Source organism: Nematolebias whitei, chromosome 14 (genome assembly GCF_014905685.2).
Source record: "Nematolebias whitei isolate Nwh7 chromosome 14, NemWhi1, whole genome shotgun sequence".
In the NCBI taxonomy this organism is placed as follows: Eukaryota; Metazoa; Chordata; class Actinopteri; order Cyprinodontiformes; family Rivulidae; genus Nematolebias; species Nematolebias whitei.
In genome coordinates, this window is record NC_056511.1 from 18,662,809 (window position 1) to 18,681,990 (window position 19,182).

Below are 19,182 nucleotides of genomic sequence, written 5' to 3' on the forward strand. Positions count from 1 at the left end.
ACCAAAATATCAACAGTAAGTGACGGCTTTGGCAGTCAAAACGGATCCTGCCCCCCCCCCCCCACACACACACACACCACCACACACACAGTGAGAGTAAAAATAGTACCCTGGTGTGCATATAGACAGGCCTCAGTGTTCCTGTGTGTAAGAATCTGGAGTTGTGGGGGCTGCGGCACACAGGAAACGTTTTTACTGCCAAAGCCGTCACTTACTGCTGATATTTTGGTGAACATGATAATTTTGAGGGGAATGGAAGTAGAGAAAAAGAGTGTGTTTATGTGTGCAACTGGTGGGTGGGTTGTGAGGGCATGCTTGTATGTATGCATGCACTGTGTGTGAGTGAGGGGGCTGTTTTTTAGACTTCAAGCTCTTCAAAGGGGCTTTATGCACCGCTATCAGCCTATGGGACTCTGGGGCTGGCACCAGAGCTAAGAAACAAAGCAGTTTGTTCATTTCCTGGAAGGCCTGTGAACAAGTGTCTCAGTCAGACTTTATGACCATAATCAGAAAGAGAAAGCGAGGCCTTAGATGCAGCGGATCCAAGCGTATGCTGTGTTAATCTGTGCTACAGTTATTGATGTTCATCACTAAAGCAGCGATTTATGAAAAGGCAAAGGCAGACCATAATGTATTTGCGTGCATCTCTGTCTGTTAGCAAAATATCTCAAGATTTTGATGAATTTTTTAGGACATAATCACTGGCACTGAATACCTTTTTATAACCAGTTCAGTACAAGATGACTGTCACAGCTCATCAACATAGCTAACACAAAAATGGCTATCAGTTTTAGAGTTTGAACAAAAAGGCAACAACGACATCATTTCTCAACATCTTAATCTGAAGCTCTTTCAAGAAAAGCAGTGGACGATATTCTTTCGAGGAACACTAGTCGTTACATTAATCATGTCAAAAGGGCAGCTGCTTTGATTTAGCGTCTGTCTTTAGCATTTTTTCGAAACCAAAATGTTTCTGTTGTCCTTCCTTTACGATATTCTAATGGAGAAAGAATGACCTTCTCCACAATACAGGGTGTAAACTCCAGTCAGACTGAAAAAGGGACAACATTAAAGGAGCCTTAAGGCAGTGAAGGGTGTCATGGCTGCAGGAAGAAGAGTGTGCTCTTGGCTTCAGCGGAGCTAAGCGGCAGCTCTACATGAAAGCTCTCAGTGGAAGGTTAACTTGAGAGTGTGCCTTTGAGAGATACTTACCTTCATTTGCATTCATTTTTCTTTTGACGTGTGTGTTCAGGCGTGTGACTCCATGACCTTGCTCATGAAAAAGTTGGATAACCTCAATGACGGGAACCAAGAAGTCCAACCTGCTGATTCCAACCACTCACACACAACAGAGGCTGATCTGGAGCAGCAGAGCACCACAGTAAGTCACGTACAGATCTATGGTTTGTTGTGTGACGCTCTGTGAGCATAAACCTGTCGGACATGTACGTGAAGGAATACTACGGTACAAATTTGCTTGGTGAATGGTTGCACGAATGCAGGATGTTTCATGTGCAAAAATCATTTGTTAAAGGGATAGTCTGGTGATTTTAGAGTATGATCTGTCCATCAGTCTTCAGTAGTTAGTACCTTATCAGTCGGGACAACAGTCACAGACGCAACCAAACTTATTGCAATATAATGACCCAAAACACACTGTGATGAAACAAGAGCAAAGGAACATACATGTGACCTGCTAAAGAGATAAATCCCTGAAGGCAAACAATTATTTGTTTCACTACTTTTCTCACCTAAAGGTTGGTGTTTCTTAACAAACAAAATTTCCTGCAAAACTATAAACACCTGGAAATAAAGGTTGAAGTGTAAAAGTGAAAGTATGCATATATACACATATATACTACAGTAGTCCCTCGCTACTTTGCGGTTCGTTTTTCACGGACTCGCTCTGTCGCGGTTTTTCAAAGTAAGATTGGACATGACACACTGATTGATGGATGAGCCGCATGATCGGCATGGATTTTTATTTAAAATTAATTATTTTAAATTAATTAGCGCCTGTTGCAACTGTGTGCAGCCCACAGCTGCAGGAGAAGCTTCTCCACTGCAGAGCGTCAAGGTCTCCGCTCTGCAGTGGAGAAGTGGGCGTGGCCAATAGCGCTGGCAGATGGCAGAGTGCAACTTGAGGCAGAGAGATGATTTCATCACATTCCGTGCTCTTTAGAGCGTTTAGAGTTTAGAAACGTTTTTAGAATATTGCAAGAGTGTGTGAAGGATTTAAAACGCCTTTGTATATATACAGTGTATATACATATACATATACATATATATATATATATATATATTAACTCACTTTTAATGTCTGCCATTTAGAAGATCTGTTAAATGTCCCTCACTCAGCAGGTTGCAGCTGCCAAACTGTTCAGTCTTGAATCTTTGATTTCATGATGTTGGCAAACATTTAAAATAGGTTAAAAATGCCCGCACGAATAATAAATTGTACATTAAGGGAATTATAGTCACTGTGATGTATCGTGTTGATTTAGAGCTTAAATGTCAAAAGTTGGCTGTCTCTTTTTGAATTTCGTTGCCACCCACAGTGGCATGCAAACTATTTTGTTTTGCCTGAATACAGTGACACTACATTTTCTTTAGGCAACTTGTTCATCCTGATTCATTAACATGCATAAAAGAATTGGCCTCTTCAAAACACTTTTTAGAGGTTATCCATCAAGATTAAAACAACAAAAAAGATTAAGAAAAGTTGAATACAAGATTTGAAGTCCTTAATATAATAAAACGGATCATTTTTTGATTGAATTACCATAACCTCTAATCTCACCTTGTGTTATTTCTTTATAAATCAATTGTTCTTCCATTCCCTTTAGAATGAGACTCATAACTTAAGCAATATTTTAGACGGCTCCCATCACTCATGGCTGCACACACTCCCAGTACAGACCATTAGGTCATAAGGCAGACACGTTTCACCAATCAGGTGGATGGGTGCTTGCCAACTCTTCTCTTTTTAAATGTACAAAAGAATGCTTTACAGTGTTGTTTTGGATACCTGTTGTTTCCTCATTATTAAATCCATTAAATTAAAATGCTTTTGTTTGGTGTATCCATCTGGAATAAAATCTATATTCCCTCAGAGACCACAGATAACTCATCACAGCTTTTTGCTGTTTTAAAAGCATTTTTTACATAATTGGTGTAAAAGGAACACGGCGTGTGTTTTGCTGCTCTCACATGGATTCCAGCTGGCTCGTTAATGTTCACCAAGTGTAAATCTGGTAACCTCAAACAGCTTTTAAACCAGCACAGCACAACTTCAGGAATTCTTATAAAAATACTGCGTTTAATCACAGAAGTCTCATTAAACAAAAGCCTGGCTAGTCAGGAAAACAGCAGTGTAACACATTTATTCAGATGTTGTCTTTCCTAATGCTCAACTAAAACTTTATGAGAATTAAAACTGATAGAGGTGAGAGACACAACACCAGTAATTATGGAAATACGAATGGTCGATTCAGCTGCAAGCCTTTTAGAGAGAGAACAGCAAATGAGTGGTTTATCCCAAAAAAAGTGCAATATTTATGGGGTACTAAAGTTTACTTTAGCTTATTAAAGGGATTTAAGGTTTCACGTTAAGCAAAGTTCAGACGTGATGATATGTGGAAATAAATACCGAATAATTACGTTAGAAAAAAATCTTTGACGAGGCATCTAGTAAGTATTTTTTAATGACCTTTTAAAATGCTTTTGTTTATTTTCAAACCAGTGTTTTAGTTCCTTTCTGAGGCATTGAGCTCAGCTTAGCCTTTGAAGGTAAGTTCAATTATTTGAATGAAATTATTAGTTTTTCATACGTAACAAGAAATCTGGTGGTTGCAGAACATTTAGTCAGTGTAGAACATCATTTAGGAAGTTGAAGGTGGAGTTTGAATTTGATATTTTTCAGGCAGAAGTGAGCAAAATAGGTTTCTGTACATTATTATGCTGACAGACAAAGAGTTTAGTTATATTTCTTTACACCCGGACAGAATTGTGTGGTTCAAATGGATGCCGTGCTAATAGATAGCCTAGCTCAGGTCTATTCAACTGGCGGCCCAGGGGCCAAATTAGGTCCATGGGTGAACTCAGGTCGGCCCATCAATGGGTTCATTTTTAAACCACTTTATTACTTTAGCACCATATATTCTTGCAGAGATTTACCGTGTTCTGCTTTGCAACACGTGTTTCACACAGATCATGTTGCAATGAACACCGGACTGAAGACTGGTGTAGACAGCTGTCTGATGGAGAACTGGTGTAGTAGAAAGGTTACAATCGAGTATTTTCTTGAACCACTCCAAACTTTTTAAAGCTCGAGTTATTTTAGATGTTTGAATCTGCTCTGCTTAACTCTTTCATGAAAACGTCTCACTGAATTTTCCAAACTGAGACTGCTTGTTATTGCAGGTAAAATACTGACAACTAATAATAACCATTTTGCCTCAAAAGAATCCACACTATCTCTTAAAGCAAAGTCTTTACGTCTGCCTGGTGTGTACTGAGAACAGTAATTTGACTGTTTCCCAAGATGGAGGCATACCAGAGCTGATGCACTGCAAAGTGAGGGAACAAGCCACATGTGCCAAGACTCAGACACACAGAGACAAACAGGTGGAGACAAACACACAACAACCAAGAAAATTAGATAAAACAAGAGGAAGAGTGGCAATACTGACAGTACCCCTCCTGCAAGGGAGCCTCTCTGCAGACAAGGGTTGTTAGGATGTGAAAGTCTCTGATCCAGTATTCAGAATAACACTACAAGTAAGTCACAGGTGTTTCTCCAGGCTTTACTTGTCTCTGTCAGCCAGATGCCGAAGACCGCAATCCTGAACAGGACCATGACCAATGATTCAAACAGGAAGAGGAGGTTCAGTTGAAAAGTTTAACTGTATGATTTATCTAACACTGAGATGCATGAAAGCTGGAGAAATTCTTGGACTACAATAGCTAGGCTATTCAACTAAATTGCTCAGGGGGGCACAGTTACTGAAAGCCAAGAGCTTAGGGGCTGGACATCAGCAGTTATTGTCATTAAATATGTTTGTTTTACAATTTAAAATCTAGTTTTACTTAAAAATGAGCCCATTTGTGGCCGATCTGAGTTCACCCATGGGCCTAATTCAGCCCCTGGGCCGCCAGTTGAATAGACCTGAGCTTTATTTAATCTGCTTCAAACAGAAAACCACTGGATTAACTATCATACGTCTAGGTGAAGTTTTCTAGAGATTTCTTGTAACTGATCTGCAGTTACGTAGAGCACAATTGAAATATCTCACCACTTTTTGGATGTTTAGGCTGAAGGTTTTGCAAAATCTTTATGCTGGTGTTGTTTCCACAGATCATCAAATATCACCACTCAGTCCACTCTGACGAGTCTGAAAAGTTTGAATAATAATATCAACTAACATTTCTAAGCCAGCTCTGCAAAAGGCCGAGGTTGGTGGGCGCAAAGGTCACAAAATTACTTTGCTTTGAAAACCTTTGGAGAAACAAACATAAAATGGGTTTGGTAATCAGTTTTGTTGTCAAACTTGAAAATGAACACTGAGTTAATGTCAAGGGAGACACAATCAGCCTGAAGAGCACCATCATCATGGTCAAGCATGATGACAGGAATGTGACGCTCAGGTCATGTTTTTCAAACACCGGGTCAGAAAACCCTCTCAGTTTAAGAGAGGATCATTTTAAAATACTTCAGAAAACCATCAGGCAGTCTGAAGAAAAACCTGGCCTGGGGTAACATGATCCAAAACACTCAGCTGAGGGTCAGCTGGTAAAGAAATGTTTACCAGAAAACATTATTAACATTTTGCAGCAGCTCAACCAGAGTGCAGACTAAAACCACAGATGCCAGAATGATAACTGTGAGGTCCTCCAACCTGAGAGAGGTCAGTGCAGAAGGTGGTGTTGAACTTTTAGCATGATCAAACTTGCTAGCTTGTCGTCATGGTCAGTAACAGTTTTTGCTTTGGGCTTTACTGGAAAAAATAATAATTTCTGGCTTAGAAATTTTTCTTAAAAATATAAAAACCAACAAAGATAAAGTAAAAAAAGTAGAAGTACCTGCAGCCCAATGTTTTATCGACTAGTTTATGCCATCATCGGTCAGAAGCAACATTGTGAAAGTTTACGAAAATAAACCATTAACATTTGTCTTGAATAAGCTTGGTCTTGGGTGGCATGGTGGCTCAGTTGGTAGAGCTGTTGCCTTTCAGCAAGAAGGTCGCTGGATCAAATCCTGACAGCCATTCAGGGTGGAGTTTGCTTGTTCTCATGCGTAGGTTTTCTCTGGGTACTCTTGTTTCCTCCCACAGACTAAAATCATACATGTTAAACTGATTGGTAACTCTAAATTGTCCCTAGGTGTGAGTGAGAGAGTGAACGGTTGTTTGTCTCTATGCGTCCCTGTGATGGACTGGAGACATGTCCAGGGTGATGTCCCCCACCTCTCGCACAGTGACTGCTGGATATGGGCACCAGTGACCCCCGTGATCTGAAAAGGAAGAAGTGGGTAAAGATAATGAATGGCTGGCTGGACGGGTGGATGGATGGATGGATGGATGATCGTGGTTTTACCTGGATCTTACAACAACAATGTGCTGCAGCTCTTCCATCGGTTTAGTGATGGACTTTACCCCGAGGTAATGATTTCCACTTCATTCCTTACACTTAAAGAAAGAAAACAGAAAACACCATTTTAAACAAATGAAAAAAGATATTTCGATGAGATAATTGGGGAGTTTCTGTTTGATTTAAAGTGTTTTCTTTCCATCAGAGCCAGTGTCCTTCACTTTCCTCTGACCTCAGAAAATTACCAGCTGCATCTATCTCTGTGATGGAAACACTTCAAAAGATTTGAGCGGGAATTTTCCGGACAGACAAGCATTGTGTGTCAAACGAGATGAAAACAGACCTCTGTGCGTGTATTTTTGGATTCTGTATGGTAAAAGCCGACTCTTACAGAGATGAATGCTGTCAGTACGCCCCCATCGGCGTTATCAGCTCAGTGTCTGACAGGAGGCGAGAGCGGGAAGCACAGCAGCGATGGACATTCCCACTGAAGAGTACAGTAGTTGAGTCATGGGGTCAAGCTGGGATGGACTTCCCAGTTCTGTGTGGGTTGGACTAGGGTGGGAATTTTCAAAATCTGAGCTGATGTAGGCACATCGCTGATATCTTGAATTATTCCACATCATGACCAGCTTCACAAAATACTGAACAGAAACCAGAGCAGCACAGAGCTACTGAGGAGACAGGTGCTATAAAAATAAAAACTGGAGACATGGCAGATGCTCAGAGAGGTTAACAATTATAAATCCTCCTCTGTTCTGTTTTTTTTCTTTGAGAAATCTAAAAGCTGACTAGATGACTCCAGAAGAAACTTTGAATATCGGCTGTCTTTTTAACCATTTTTGATCTTTGTTTACCTCCTCCCAGGGTGCTCTGGTCGTGAGCAGGGTGGTGAGTCAAGCGAGTAAGGATCACGGGGTCTACAGATGTTTGGAAAAACCTGAACTACTTATCAGAAGTTGCCCACGACCTCTGACCCGTAGCAAACCACTGACTCGCTCTTCCCTCTCGTCCCCGGCACATCTCCAAGCTCGACGCGCTCGGGTGAGACAAGCGTTTTCTGTCAGTTTTTGTGAGATTGTGCAACAGTTTGACATGGTACATATTGGGTCAGTGACTACACTGAGGGTGGTGGTGGGATAGCATTTATTTAATTTCTTTGTTTGATCAAAATACAGACTCAGATTTAACACTCTAAAATTAACTATGTTAATAAAGTAAAAGGTTGGCATGGGAAGCATAACAACAGATCACTCACAATCAGACAAGAGTAGGAACCAGAACTGGTGACAAAACTGGAGGGAAGGTGGGCAACAGGGCATGTTAACAGCTAGCAAACATGGGGATGTGAGCTGGTAGAACAAGTCATCATTACTATAGTAATGTAAGTTCATCATATAAATATAATCAAGCTCATTATTTGAGTACTCTTAAATATTCCTTATATTAAAGGTCCTAATGTTGCACCTTAGCACATATAGCATTTCACCATGTCAATGTACCTTCAATATAAATGCTTCAATGTTAACATTAGGAGCTAGTTACTTATTGCAACAGGCTTATTTTCATTTTCTAGCTCAGTACAAATGCAGGTGTTCAGAAAAACCACAAGTGACATTCAGTATAGAAAAGTATTAATGTTTGATAATTATTTTTTTCTATAAGCACATTCAGATAAATGTAGCAATAGCACTGATTTCACAGAACCCTATACAATAACCTGGAGGCTAGCGCTAGCATGCTAGCTCCAGAAACAAACAAACTCATCAGTTCCCACTTGTAGAGCACACAGTCAGCTGAAGGTTTATTCACAAACAGAGACATCTAAAAGTTGAGAGGCATATCAGTCAGAAATGGCAATGTATGAATTAGATAAAGGACTTTTACCTGCAACAGCTAGCCTGGTTGTGAGAGTGTCACTGCACGATCTGTTCCAGGAACAAAAACAAAACAATAATCTGTTCCGAGACCGGAAGCACGGCCCATACCATGCGAGGAGCTGGAGAGGTGTGCCCAGAATCTTCCTATCTCTTGTAATGAAGAGGAGCTAACTGTGCATGTACAACTTTTAATGAGAGTCTATGGGCCAAGATTCTTGCACCCCCAGGGCGGAAATACGTCACCAATCAGAGACAACGTTTTTAAAAGAAACAACTGTACTCATCATTAACTATAAAATATTTATCTTACACACACAAAAAAAACATATTTTGAAATATTTTCATTTTATTATTTCATTTTTATTTCATTTTGGAGTGGCGCCCTAGCGCCCCCTATTGATCAGCCGCCACTGCGTTAATCTTTGAAATCATGTTTAATTTTTTAGCATCAAAACAACAGACAAAAAAAATGTTTATTTTATTTTATTTTAATTTTTTTATTGTTTGCTTTTACCGTTACTTCAGTCATCCTGGTTTGCCTCCCCTCCTTTTTTTCTGCCTTGTTCCTTCCATCTGTCTGAGCCTCTGTCCAGTCTGCTGTTTTGTAAAGAAGGGGAAAGGATGAGACAGCTTTGCTCCACGCAGCAGAATCTACAAGGTCACTTTGTGCTCCGTCAGCACTGCAGCAACAACAGAACCACAAATACACACCGCTACTCCTCAACAACCGTCTGACACATGAAGGGAGATTAGGACAAAAAGTGGACGTGAAATAAACAAACCTTTTGTTGTTTAAAAAAAATGTTTTCTTAATTGATTCCATAATAAAAACCTAAATAGTATTTTTAAATGAAATATCCCCTTAAACTGCATCTATTCAGAAAGGCCAAACCTCTGGTCGAGTTGCCTTCTCATCAGACCCTCATAGGCTGTTTGAGATTTTTCTTTGTATTTTCTGTAAAATGTCCTTTATGTTTTGTGAAAATATCTATAAATTTAAAATATTCTATTAAAAAATGTAATCTAGGAGGTCAGGGAAGAGGGATCAGCAGCAGGGGTCACAGGATCGGATTGACTCGGGGGGTGGGTTTATTTTTCCCCCTAACTGTGACTGATAAAGCACAGCTGTCCAAACGGACTCGTTCTCTTGTCCACTCCCCTCTAAACGCACTCAAAGACACTGGCAGACAGCGCGGTGCTTAAAGGTTTACAAATGTTTTCGAATTTACTGTATTTTTGCACGAACTGAACTGAAAACATCAAATTTTCACTCAAGTCCCAGATTGTCTGAAAGATAATTCATCCACTGGAGCAAGCATGATCAAATATTTTAACTAAACATTGCGCGAAAATGACACGGCAATGTTTGTATAGGGGCTACAAAGTCATGCGATCAGCAGCTGTTTAGTTTGTGAAATCTGTCAGGTGTTTTTTTTTTTTAATCAATGGGATGACCATCTGGGAATGAGTGTGGCCATTGTTTGCTTTCCAGCACATTTTTGGAAGCGTATCATTGGACGATCAACAAAACAAGGCTGCCAAGTTCCTTAGCTGTTGGTCATGGGTCAGTTTCTACAAAGACTGGTCTTTACTGGCCCACCAGTAGGCACATGAAAAGTCAAGACCAAACATGTCCTCTCTAACTGTATCCATATATCTCCTCTTTGTCTTTTTCCTGACAGCTGCATTTCTAATATCTTTCTACCAATATACCCACTGTCCCTCCTCTGGACATGTCCAAATCAGGTTGTTTGCTGGTTGCTAAAGGTTACCGTATTTTTCAGACTATAAGTCGCACTTAAAATTCTTTAATTTGCTCAGAAATTGACCGTGAGCCTTATAATTAGGTGCACCTTATGTATTAATTTTGGTTGTGCTTACTGACCTCAAACCGTTTTATGTGTTTATTGTGAATTTGAGCTCCCATTTCTAACCCGGAGCCCAGCCCAACCTGGATTGGGGCCGGGCCATAATAATGTGCTTATTGTGTGGGCCAGTCTGGTGTCGGACGTTTTCTTGCGTCAGCGGACACCTGCGGCTGACGAACCAGTTAAATGGCAACATGGCTTGCACATACAATCACCAGCCGCACACGGCCATTTGACTGCACGCTGACCAGCCTTGAATGAGGTTAAAAAAAAAAAAAAGTTTAGTTAAGCTTCAGATGGACTACTGCCAGCGATCCATCAGCCCAAATGGACCTTCATTCAGCCATTGCACTCATCGGACGCATACGCCCGACGACCCAGTTCTAACAACTGAGATCCCAAAATATCCTGCAGACATGTCAGAGCAGGGTCCATGTCTGAATGATGCAGAATTCAGGCAGAAGCAGGGATTTAATGCACTTTAACGGCCATGAAAGGACAAACACCCTCTCAGCTCCGATCTTCTGCCCCCTCAGCCGCGCGTGTCCACCGACCGTTAATAACTATATAAGCAGTCAAAGCTTAATTAAAAATGTCTGGGGTTTTTTTGGGTTTGAACCTGTAATTACTATTAATTTGTCTGGCCGGGTGGGGTTCGGAAATAATGGCTACGGGCTGGGGTTGGGTTGGATTTTTTGGGCCGGAATGCAACTTTATTGTGAATGAGTTGAATAAAGTTTGACTTATCTGACTGTTTTGTTTCGCTTAATGCGCCTTATGATCCGCTGCGCCTTGTAGTCTGAAAAATACGGTATGTAAATACGCCAGCTGTAAAAAAAAATCCTAAACACCATCCAAAAGTTATTTTGGGGCCATAATAAAATTAATTCTGAATGTTTTCCTGGGAAAATGCAGCTAAAATTGCCAGGATATCCATACAAACTGCATCCATACAAACCAAGTGAAAGTACTGAACTTATTCCAGCAGAAAAGTTGTAGAAGGACCCAACATGTTGAGATCTGTGCCTCTTTGGTTGGTTTTGGCGTTTGGATTTTTTTTTTTCCCTTTCCTTTTGCCTTTTTAATGTTTTTCACTCACAGTAGCGACCTCTGAAGAAGGACGCAGCCAAAAGAAAAATGAAACTTTTTCTGTGTTTTATTTTTTCCCTGTTCCTCGGTGTCATTAGACACTTTCGCATCTGTCAGCTTCTGTTCCTTCAGCTCCTGTCCCGCCCACTTTCACCTGTCTCCAGTTATCATTATGCCAGGTGTTCCCACTCCTCTCATCAGCCACAGAGCATATAGTTGCTCAGTTTTCACTCCTTCCTCAGTTGAGCGTTGTGGATTTGAACCTAAAGACTGTGATAAAACAAGCAGGCGTGCCAGAATTAAAACTGATTTAATCAGAATATTGAACGGAAACCCATTCAAGCTGATCTGCAAATATAACTTAGTTATCCAGAGAAAAAAATATTAAGTTGAACTGTTTTATAAAGCAAAGAATAATATTTTACTTAATTTATTGTCATAAAGTCCTGTGCTTGTTGTGCTGCTTGGCTCATTGTCTTTCTTATGACTTGTGTGACAGTTTTCATCCCAAAGTAAAGAAAAAACAGTTTTGTGAACTTATACCCGACCTTTTCAAATGATTGTAGGTTTGGAAAAACAATTCTCTTCATCAGATTATTGTAAATGTTTTATTCTGTAAGAAGCCAAAAGCACCAATTTCATTTGATCCAAAAAATGTTATTTGTTTAGCAATAGTCAGAACTAAGACTGGTTAAAACACATTAGTGAGTAAAAAAACAAGAAGTGATAACAGGAAAATAATCAACTGTGAATTTTTGCACCACAATCTAATAATGGGTTATCAAGTGTTTGGTAGAAATTTGAGAAGACTAGCATGAAATCCTTTTTAAAAAATCAGCATAAATAAGTAAAAAAAAAGATCTGAAAGCATCGTGAACCAGTCTTGTAAAGTGAAGAACATAATTTTTACTAATAAAACCAAATATAAATGGAACTAATAAAAATAGAGACTCCTTATTTATTTAATAATTCACAGTGTGAGTCATTTATAGTTAAAATGCTGAGAGCATCTTTTGGTGAATGCAAGGTTTTCTGAACAAATAAAGGGTTTATTTGTTCTTTACAAACACTGTTTTTCAGAATCATTTTTGACAATGTAGGAAGTTTGCCCTATCCATGTACCAGTAGTTGTAAGATTAGTCATTTTCTGTACACAGTGGGCCTGGCATGTACAAGTGTAATCATCTCACGATCAGAGTAAAAAGCTTCATGAACCGGAGTGTGCTTCCATTTCTATATTTAAAAAAAAACTGAAATAAGGAAGATTATATCTTTATCATCAAATCCTTCTTTTTCTGTCTCTCCTTTCCAATCGAACACACACACACACATGCACACGCACGTGCAATATCCCGTCCAATTTCCTCAAATTTAAATGCATCATTCATTATGATAAAAATCATTTGTCCTCAAAGGATTCGTCTCATTCATCAAATGGAAAGAATGATCAGCAACAAAATTGTTTTTCTCATCTGATGCTTCAAAGTAAATCTGTAAAATTAAAGTGTTTTTTTTTTTTTTACTTCCTAATTAAGGAAGTCCTAATAAATAAAAGACTCAAAGGTTGACAGCTGGGAGATTTATTAGACCAATCAGTACAATTTTTACATGAACAGTCTTGCGATCTGAATCCATCCATCCATTATCTTTACCTGCTTCTTCCTTTCCGGGTCACGTGGGTCACTGGTGCCCATATCCAGCAGTCACTGTGTGAAAGGAGGGGTACACCCTGGACAGGTCTCCAGTCCATCACAGGGACACAAAGAGACAAATGAGACAAACAATCATTCACTCTCTCACTCACCCCTAGAGACTATTTAGAGTTACCAATCAGCTCAACATGCATGTTTTGAGTCTGTGGGAGGGAACTAATCTGAATTTCTCTCTAAAAGTAGTATCAATAATGCTTACATTATCCTAGTTATAATATGATGCCCTTACTTACAAATAGGCATAACCAGTCCTTATTGTGAGCTGTATCCTGTTGGAACAAGATCCGGGAACTCTTATTTTGACAGGCTGCGTTCCGGTAACTGTTTGTCTGAATCCGGTAACCCTCAGGCTTACTAATAATAATAAAAGCATGAACAAATTTGACTGCCTTGAACAAATAAAACCTATATTGGATATGTAATCCAAAAATAATTACATAAACACTAATTTTAAACACAACAGCAACTTGCAAGGTTCCTAATATCACATCAGAGATGTCCCTTCAAGTAAGCATTTCCGCCTCTACCCTTAAAAATATCTCCGCCCCTAAAAGTTCAGTCAGGGGCAATTTAATTAAAAACACAAAAATATAATTAAACAGCGCAACTTAATTGCAAATCAGTTTTGCAGTTAAAGTAGGTCATTCATAAAATTTTGATTATTAAAATATGAGAAATATGTGATGGGTAATCACGTTACGTATGTCACGTATCAAAACAACGGAGCCAATTTTGTCAAAACAACATTGATCAGATCAAAATGTTGAAAAGACAGTCCAATTTACTTTTATTAAAAACAGGCTTCTCATTACTAACCGAGAATTGATTTACATGAAGGCAGTGGCAATGGAGATAGTACTCTACATGTGTCTGTGGGGCTGTTAGGATGCTTGAGAGAAGTGGAGTGTACTCTGTTCACACAAGGAGAGCTGTTGGTCAAGCTGCTTGTTGTTGCTCTCTAAAATAGTTATTGAATCAAGTGTTAACAAATGTAGGTAAACGTAGATGTTTAACAACCCGTTAAAATACACCAGAATGCAGGAAATGGCATCTACTGTTTTCAGAATTTTCTGGGAAGGATCCCCAGACAAAGGGCCCCGCCCCCCACGCTATTTGTGTTCCAGCATTGTTTGGTTTACAAATTAAGCACTGGGCACAACCTCCTAAAATAAGCTTGTTTTCGTCCCATGGGTAGAGATTTTGATTCTGAGCAAGGTCTGCCCCTGGAATCCTGTGGCATAGGACACATATCATGACACTTCAGTTTTATTAGCAAATTTCTGCCTGTATATCATCCCCATTATCAGGAAATAATTTAATGAAATTTACAAATGGCACAGGTCATGAATGGGTACATACATAAAAATACATCATTAGTGCATGTTCTTACAACTATTGTTTGTGGAATGCATTTTATTTTGCTGTAAAAAATTAGTAAAAAAAAACTTTTGTGAAGAACTTGTATATTTTATTGTTTCTGTGCTCACGCTTACCTTTTATTTCTTTTTCCTTTTCTCTTTTGGCATGCTAGGTTGCTGCCAGGATGACCAGTGGATCAGCAGGTACCGTTGTTTTCTTTAATGATTGTGTTCACCGTCCTTGCTGTTGAATTGTAAGTAATCCATTTATAAAGGATTAAACTGCCCTTCTGGGACTGTATTATGGAAGGTATTCAGCGCAAACTTGCACTTTTACATAAAACACACACACACACTTACATAAAGTGCAAAAACTAGGATCTTATAGCAAAAATCACAAATCTTCTGTGTTTTAAAGTTCTAAGTTAAAAGCTATTTATCTTGTGATAACAGGTTTTCTTTACCAGAACAAAAACGGGTTTTCCAACATTTAAAAAGCTGTGCTGTGGCTTCTTCTCTACAAATGTCAATAATACTTTTCCTAACTTCTACCTTTTTTGTTTCACACGTTCTGTAAGCGTGATGCAGAGGTCCACAGGGACGATTAATGAGTCCACCTCTGACCTCGTCCATAGCGTGTCCTGTTTGATTGGCACGCGCAGGTGTCATGGAGACGCATTTAAGAGCAACTCATTTAGATGTCTTGGCGACAGGGTCATATTCACTGCGCTGTAGATTTGTTTACTTTTGTGTGTTACATTTGTGTGCATACGTAAGGTGTGTGGTTCCACAACCAGTCAGGGGTCACATTACTGGCAATGATAGTCCAAAGAGGAGAGGTGCATGGTGGGTAATGAGGCCCAGGAGGTTTCAGGGAGGTCAGAGGTGCAGGTGCTGGGGTGTGCAGCGAGACTGAGAATGTGTGTGTTTGTGTATTTGTAAGAGTTGGTAGCATTTTATACAAACACCTCAGTGCCAAGAGAGGAGTGCAGACTAGATTTGTTGTTCGGATCTTCATGCTTCAGGTTTGTTTTTAGGCTCAAGATGGTTTATTTTCTCCTCTGATATCAGGGCGGACTTTTTTGCTCCTTGTCAAAAATCCCTTCTCATCAATCAGTGTTTGTCAGCCTGTGTGGTCTGGTGGTTCGCTGCTGAGCGGCAGGATATGAACCGGTCATATCTCTGCTCCCATAGCTGGCATTCGCTCTGCTCTCAGGGAACACGGAGTTCCTTTCAGGAATTTTACTACAGCTACCTCACACTGTATCACTGCATCTGACTGCACATTATTTCTATTAGCCTCAGCGTGCTTTTGTTGAAATGGATGGGCTTTTGGTCTGTCTAACAAACCTGCCTTAAAGTTATCGACTCTTTTGATCACAGTAAAGATTTATTAGAATTTGTCTAAAAGATTAATCCACAGTATCAAGATATTGTTTCTGTGAAGAAGTTTAAAAGCTTAAATTAATCTGCAAAGTCACCTTCACGGTGTCAGTGGTTTCTAATTATAGTTGCACAAATGCAATTTTTCAGAATATTAACTTTGATTAATGGTTAAGACAACCAAGCAAGCTTGATGTAATTTTATCTTAAATCTGAGTGTGGTTTTACCAGAAAGTACTTCGTTAAATCCATTTCTGCTCCAAACGATTGTAAATCACCAGTGACTGAGTAAAATTGCTTTTCTTATGATAGAAAAAGTATATCAGAGTACGGTAATTTCAAATCGTAAATTTGCCTCGAGACGAAAGTGATACTGAAAGTGACAATAAAAGACAGACTGAGGATGTGTGTGATGAAGCACTTTGGTAACAGCTGCTGTTTTAAATGTGCTTTATAAATAAAGTTGACTTGACATTGTAGTATGACATATAGGGAAATATATTCATACTTTTCACGAGTTCCTCATCTTTCTGACTGTGTAAATGTCGTGCATTGAATTTTAACAGAAATGTAACGAGAGACGTTATTTATGTTTGACCCATCAAAATGAATGCGGTCATTTATTTTCAGAATCAAAGTTTAACATCAAACATTTACATTAATTTGGCAAAATATGAAAATAATAACAGACAAGTTTCACAAATAATGGACATCAATCACACAGCGGTGATTGAGGACTTAGCTTCAGATATTTCTAAATATCTGTACTGATTTTAGGAGAAAGGAGAGTTTAAGATGGAAATGGAGATTTATCTTACAGAGAGATTTGTGAGGGAATTAATCTGTTTGACCAGAAAACGTGCACGCTCCATCAGATCTCAGCTTGCGACGGTACACTCGGTTGAAGTAGATCGTTACCTGGTTGATGATAAATCAGCTCGGTATAGAATCCTTCAGACTCTTTCAGCGTCTCCGTTGAGCAGCTGAAATCCTTCGAGAGTCGTACGAGGTTGTTCAAACAGATGTTATAATCCCAAAACGTCTCTGGATCATCCTGAACGCGTTTGCATCCAAGAACTCTAACTCCATCAACTCATCAGCACTCTCTTTGTGGAACTCTCAGAGTTCTGCAGCATCAGACTCTTTTTAGCTCCATTAATCTTCAGCGTCTGGCTTCAGACTTCAGACTCCAGCACTCTCTAGTTGAACTCATTTCTGAGCGCAGCAACTTGCAGCAACCGGAGCAACTCCGCAACTCCATGAACTGGGAAGTTGCCACATTTTAAATGGGTCGACTTCCGGGTCATTTGAGAGCTTTTTGATTGGTCGATGGACCAGGAAAAGGTGTGGTTTGTGATGTAAGATGTTATCATAAGTCGAGGTCAGAGAATGAGATTGTTCAACAACTAACAGAAAGATTATTGCAGAAAAACCAGACTTCGTGGAGTCTCCCTCTTATTATCTTCTGAAAAAGTTTAAACATGACATTTTTCCTCGGTAAACATTTTAGTTGACCGAAAACCGACCTTTAACATACTTACAAAACTTGGCTCATTGCAGACAGAAAAATCAAGAAATGCATATTAACCTGATTTCTTCTTTGAATGAGGAATAAAAATCATTACTTACTGTTTATGTAAAATAAAAATGAGTAGTTCTCTTCAACCTGTAAGCATTGAGTGAGCTAACACAATTTGATTATCAAACATTTGTAAAATAGTAATGATCATAGAGAATTGTCTTTTCTGCTTGATTAATTCAAGAAAGAAAGTCACCAGATGGCTCAAACTGTATTTCTGGATGCAGATCAATGAAATAACAGTCTCTGTCCATCTGGTCAAGATTTGGGGTCAGATCAGGTTCACTACAACATGAAGTTTTTTCTGAGGCTGTTCAATTCTGACACTGAAGAAAATGACTTTAGTGGTTTTAGTGCACAGGAGGAAGATGAAGGTAGTGTTCAATGACTTTTCCTGGTAGGCTACTGTATTTTATAATTTTTTTTACCAGCCGTGTTAAAGGCACTATTCAGACAAAAACCTTTACTGTATATATTTGTGTATGTTACAGTACGTATTTAATAAAATGTTTAAAAAATATGTGTTTAAATATCTCATGTTACAACATGGACACATGCAGCTTATACATAAATGTGGCCTGTACATGTACAAATTTTTCTTTTTAAATGTAGCAGGTGCGGCTTATATTCAGATGCACTCAATAGTCCAGAAATTACGGTAGTTTAGGCTGTATAAACCCAAATTGTGATGTGGAGGAGGTTCTAAATTTACCTTTACATCACTGTAATAAATGTGCGAATGACCTGCTCTTTTAATTTTAGATTAAAGCATCACTATCACAAATTAAAACAGGACATTTGTAAGTATGAAAAGTCAGACTGTTTTACAATTAAAATCCATCCATTGTCTTTTACCTGCTTCTTCCATTTCGGGTTGCATGGCAGCTGGAGCCTCTCTCCAGCAGTCTCTGTGTGAGAGGCGGGGGACACCCTGGACACGTCTCCAGTCCATCACAGGGACACATAGAGACAAACAATCATTCAGTCTCTCTCACGCCTAGGGACAATTTAGAGTTACCGATCAGTCTAACATGCATGTTTTTGGTTTGTGGGAGGAAACTGGAGTACCTGGAGAAAACCCACGCATGCACGGAGAGAACATGCAAACTCCACACAGAACATCTGGGAGGCGAACCTGTGACCTTCTTGCTGTGAGGTTCTGCTCTAACAGTTGTGTCATCATGCTCCCTATACAATTAAATTGAATCCACTATTTTTTCTCCTTTCCCTCTCACTTTTTTTTTTTAGAATATTGGAAATTGTGGTATAATGAGAAAGCTGGGGTTGCATTGTGGTAAAGTGGTTAGCACTGATGTTTTACTGTAAAAAGGACCGAGGTTTAGATCTTCGCATGTGTCTTTCTGTGTGAGGTTTGCACGTTCTCTTTACAAATGGGTCGACTTTACTACAGATACAACACTTCAACAAGACGTTCTAAGTACAGGTCCTTCTCAAAAAATTAGCATATTGTGATAAAGGTCATTATTTTCCATAATGTAATGATAAAAATGAAACTTTCATATATTTCAGATTCATTGCACACCAACTGAAATATTTCAGGTCTTTAATTGTTTTAATACTGATGATTATGGCATACAACTCATGAAAACCCAAAATGCCTGTCCCAAAAAATTAGCATATTTCATCCACCAATGAAAGACAAGTGTTTTTAATACAAAAAAAACGCCAACCTTCAAATAATCATGTTCAGTTATGCACTCAATA

The 19,182-nt window shown here is 39.1% G+C and overlaps 1 protein-coding gene across 1 annotated transcript in view; it reads left to right on the forward strand.

Annotated features, from left to right (window-relative positions):
* LOC119420003 (stAR-related lipid transfer protein 13) overlaps positions 1-19,182 on the forward strand; it is a 75,259-nt gene that overhangs the window by 3,030 nt on the left and 53,047 nt on the right. Inside the window, exons 2-4 of the mRNA XM_037687370.1 lie at positions 1,253-1,381; positions 7,456-7,632; positions 14,669-14,699. Coding sequence (XP_037543298.1) covers positions 1,253-1,381; positions 7,456-7,632; positions 14,669-14,699 — 337 coding nt within the window. The remainder of the gene's footprint in view (positions 1-1,252; positions 1,382-7,455; positions 7,633-14,668; positions 14,700-19,182) is intronic.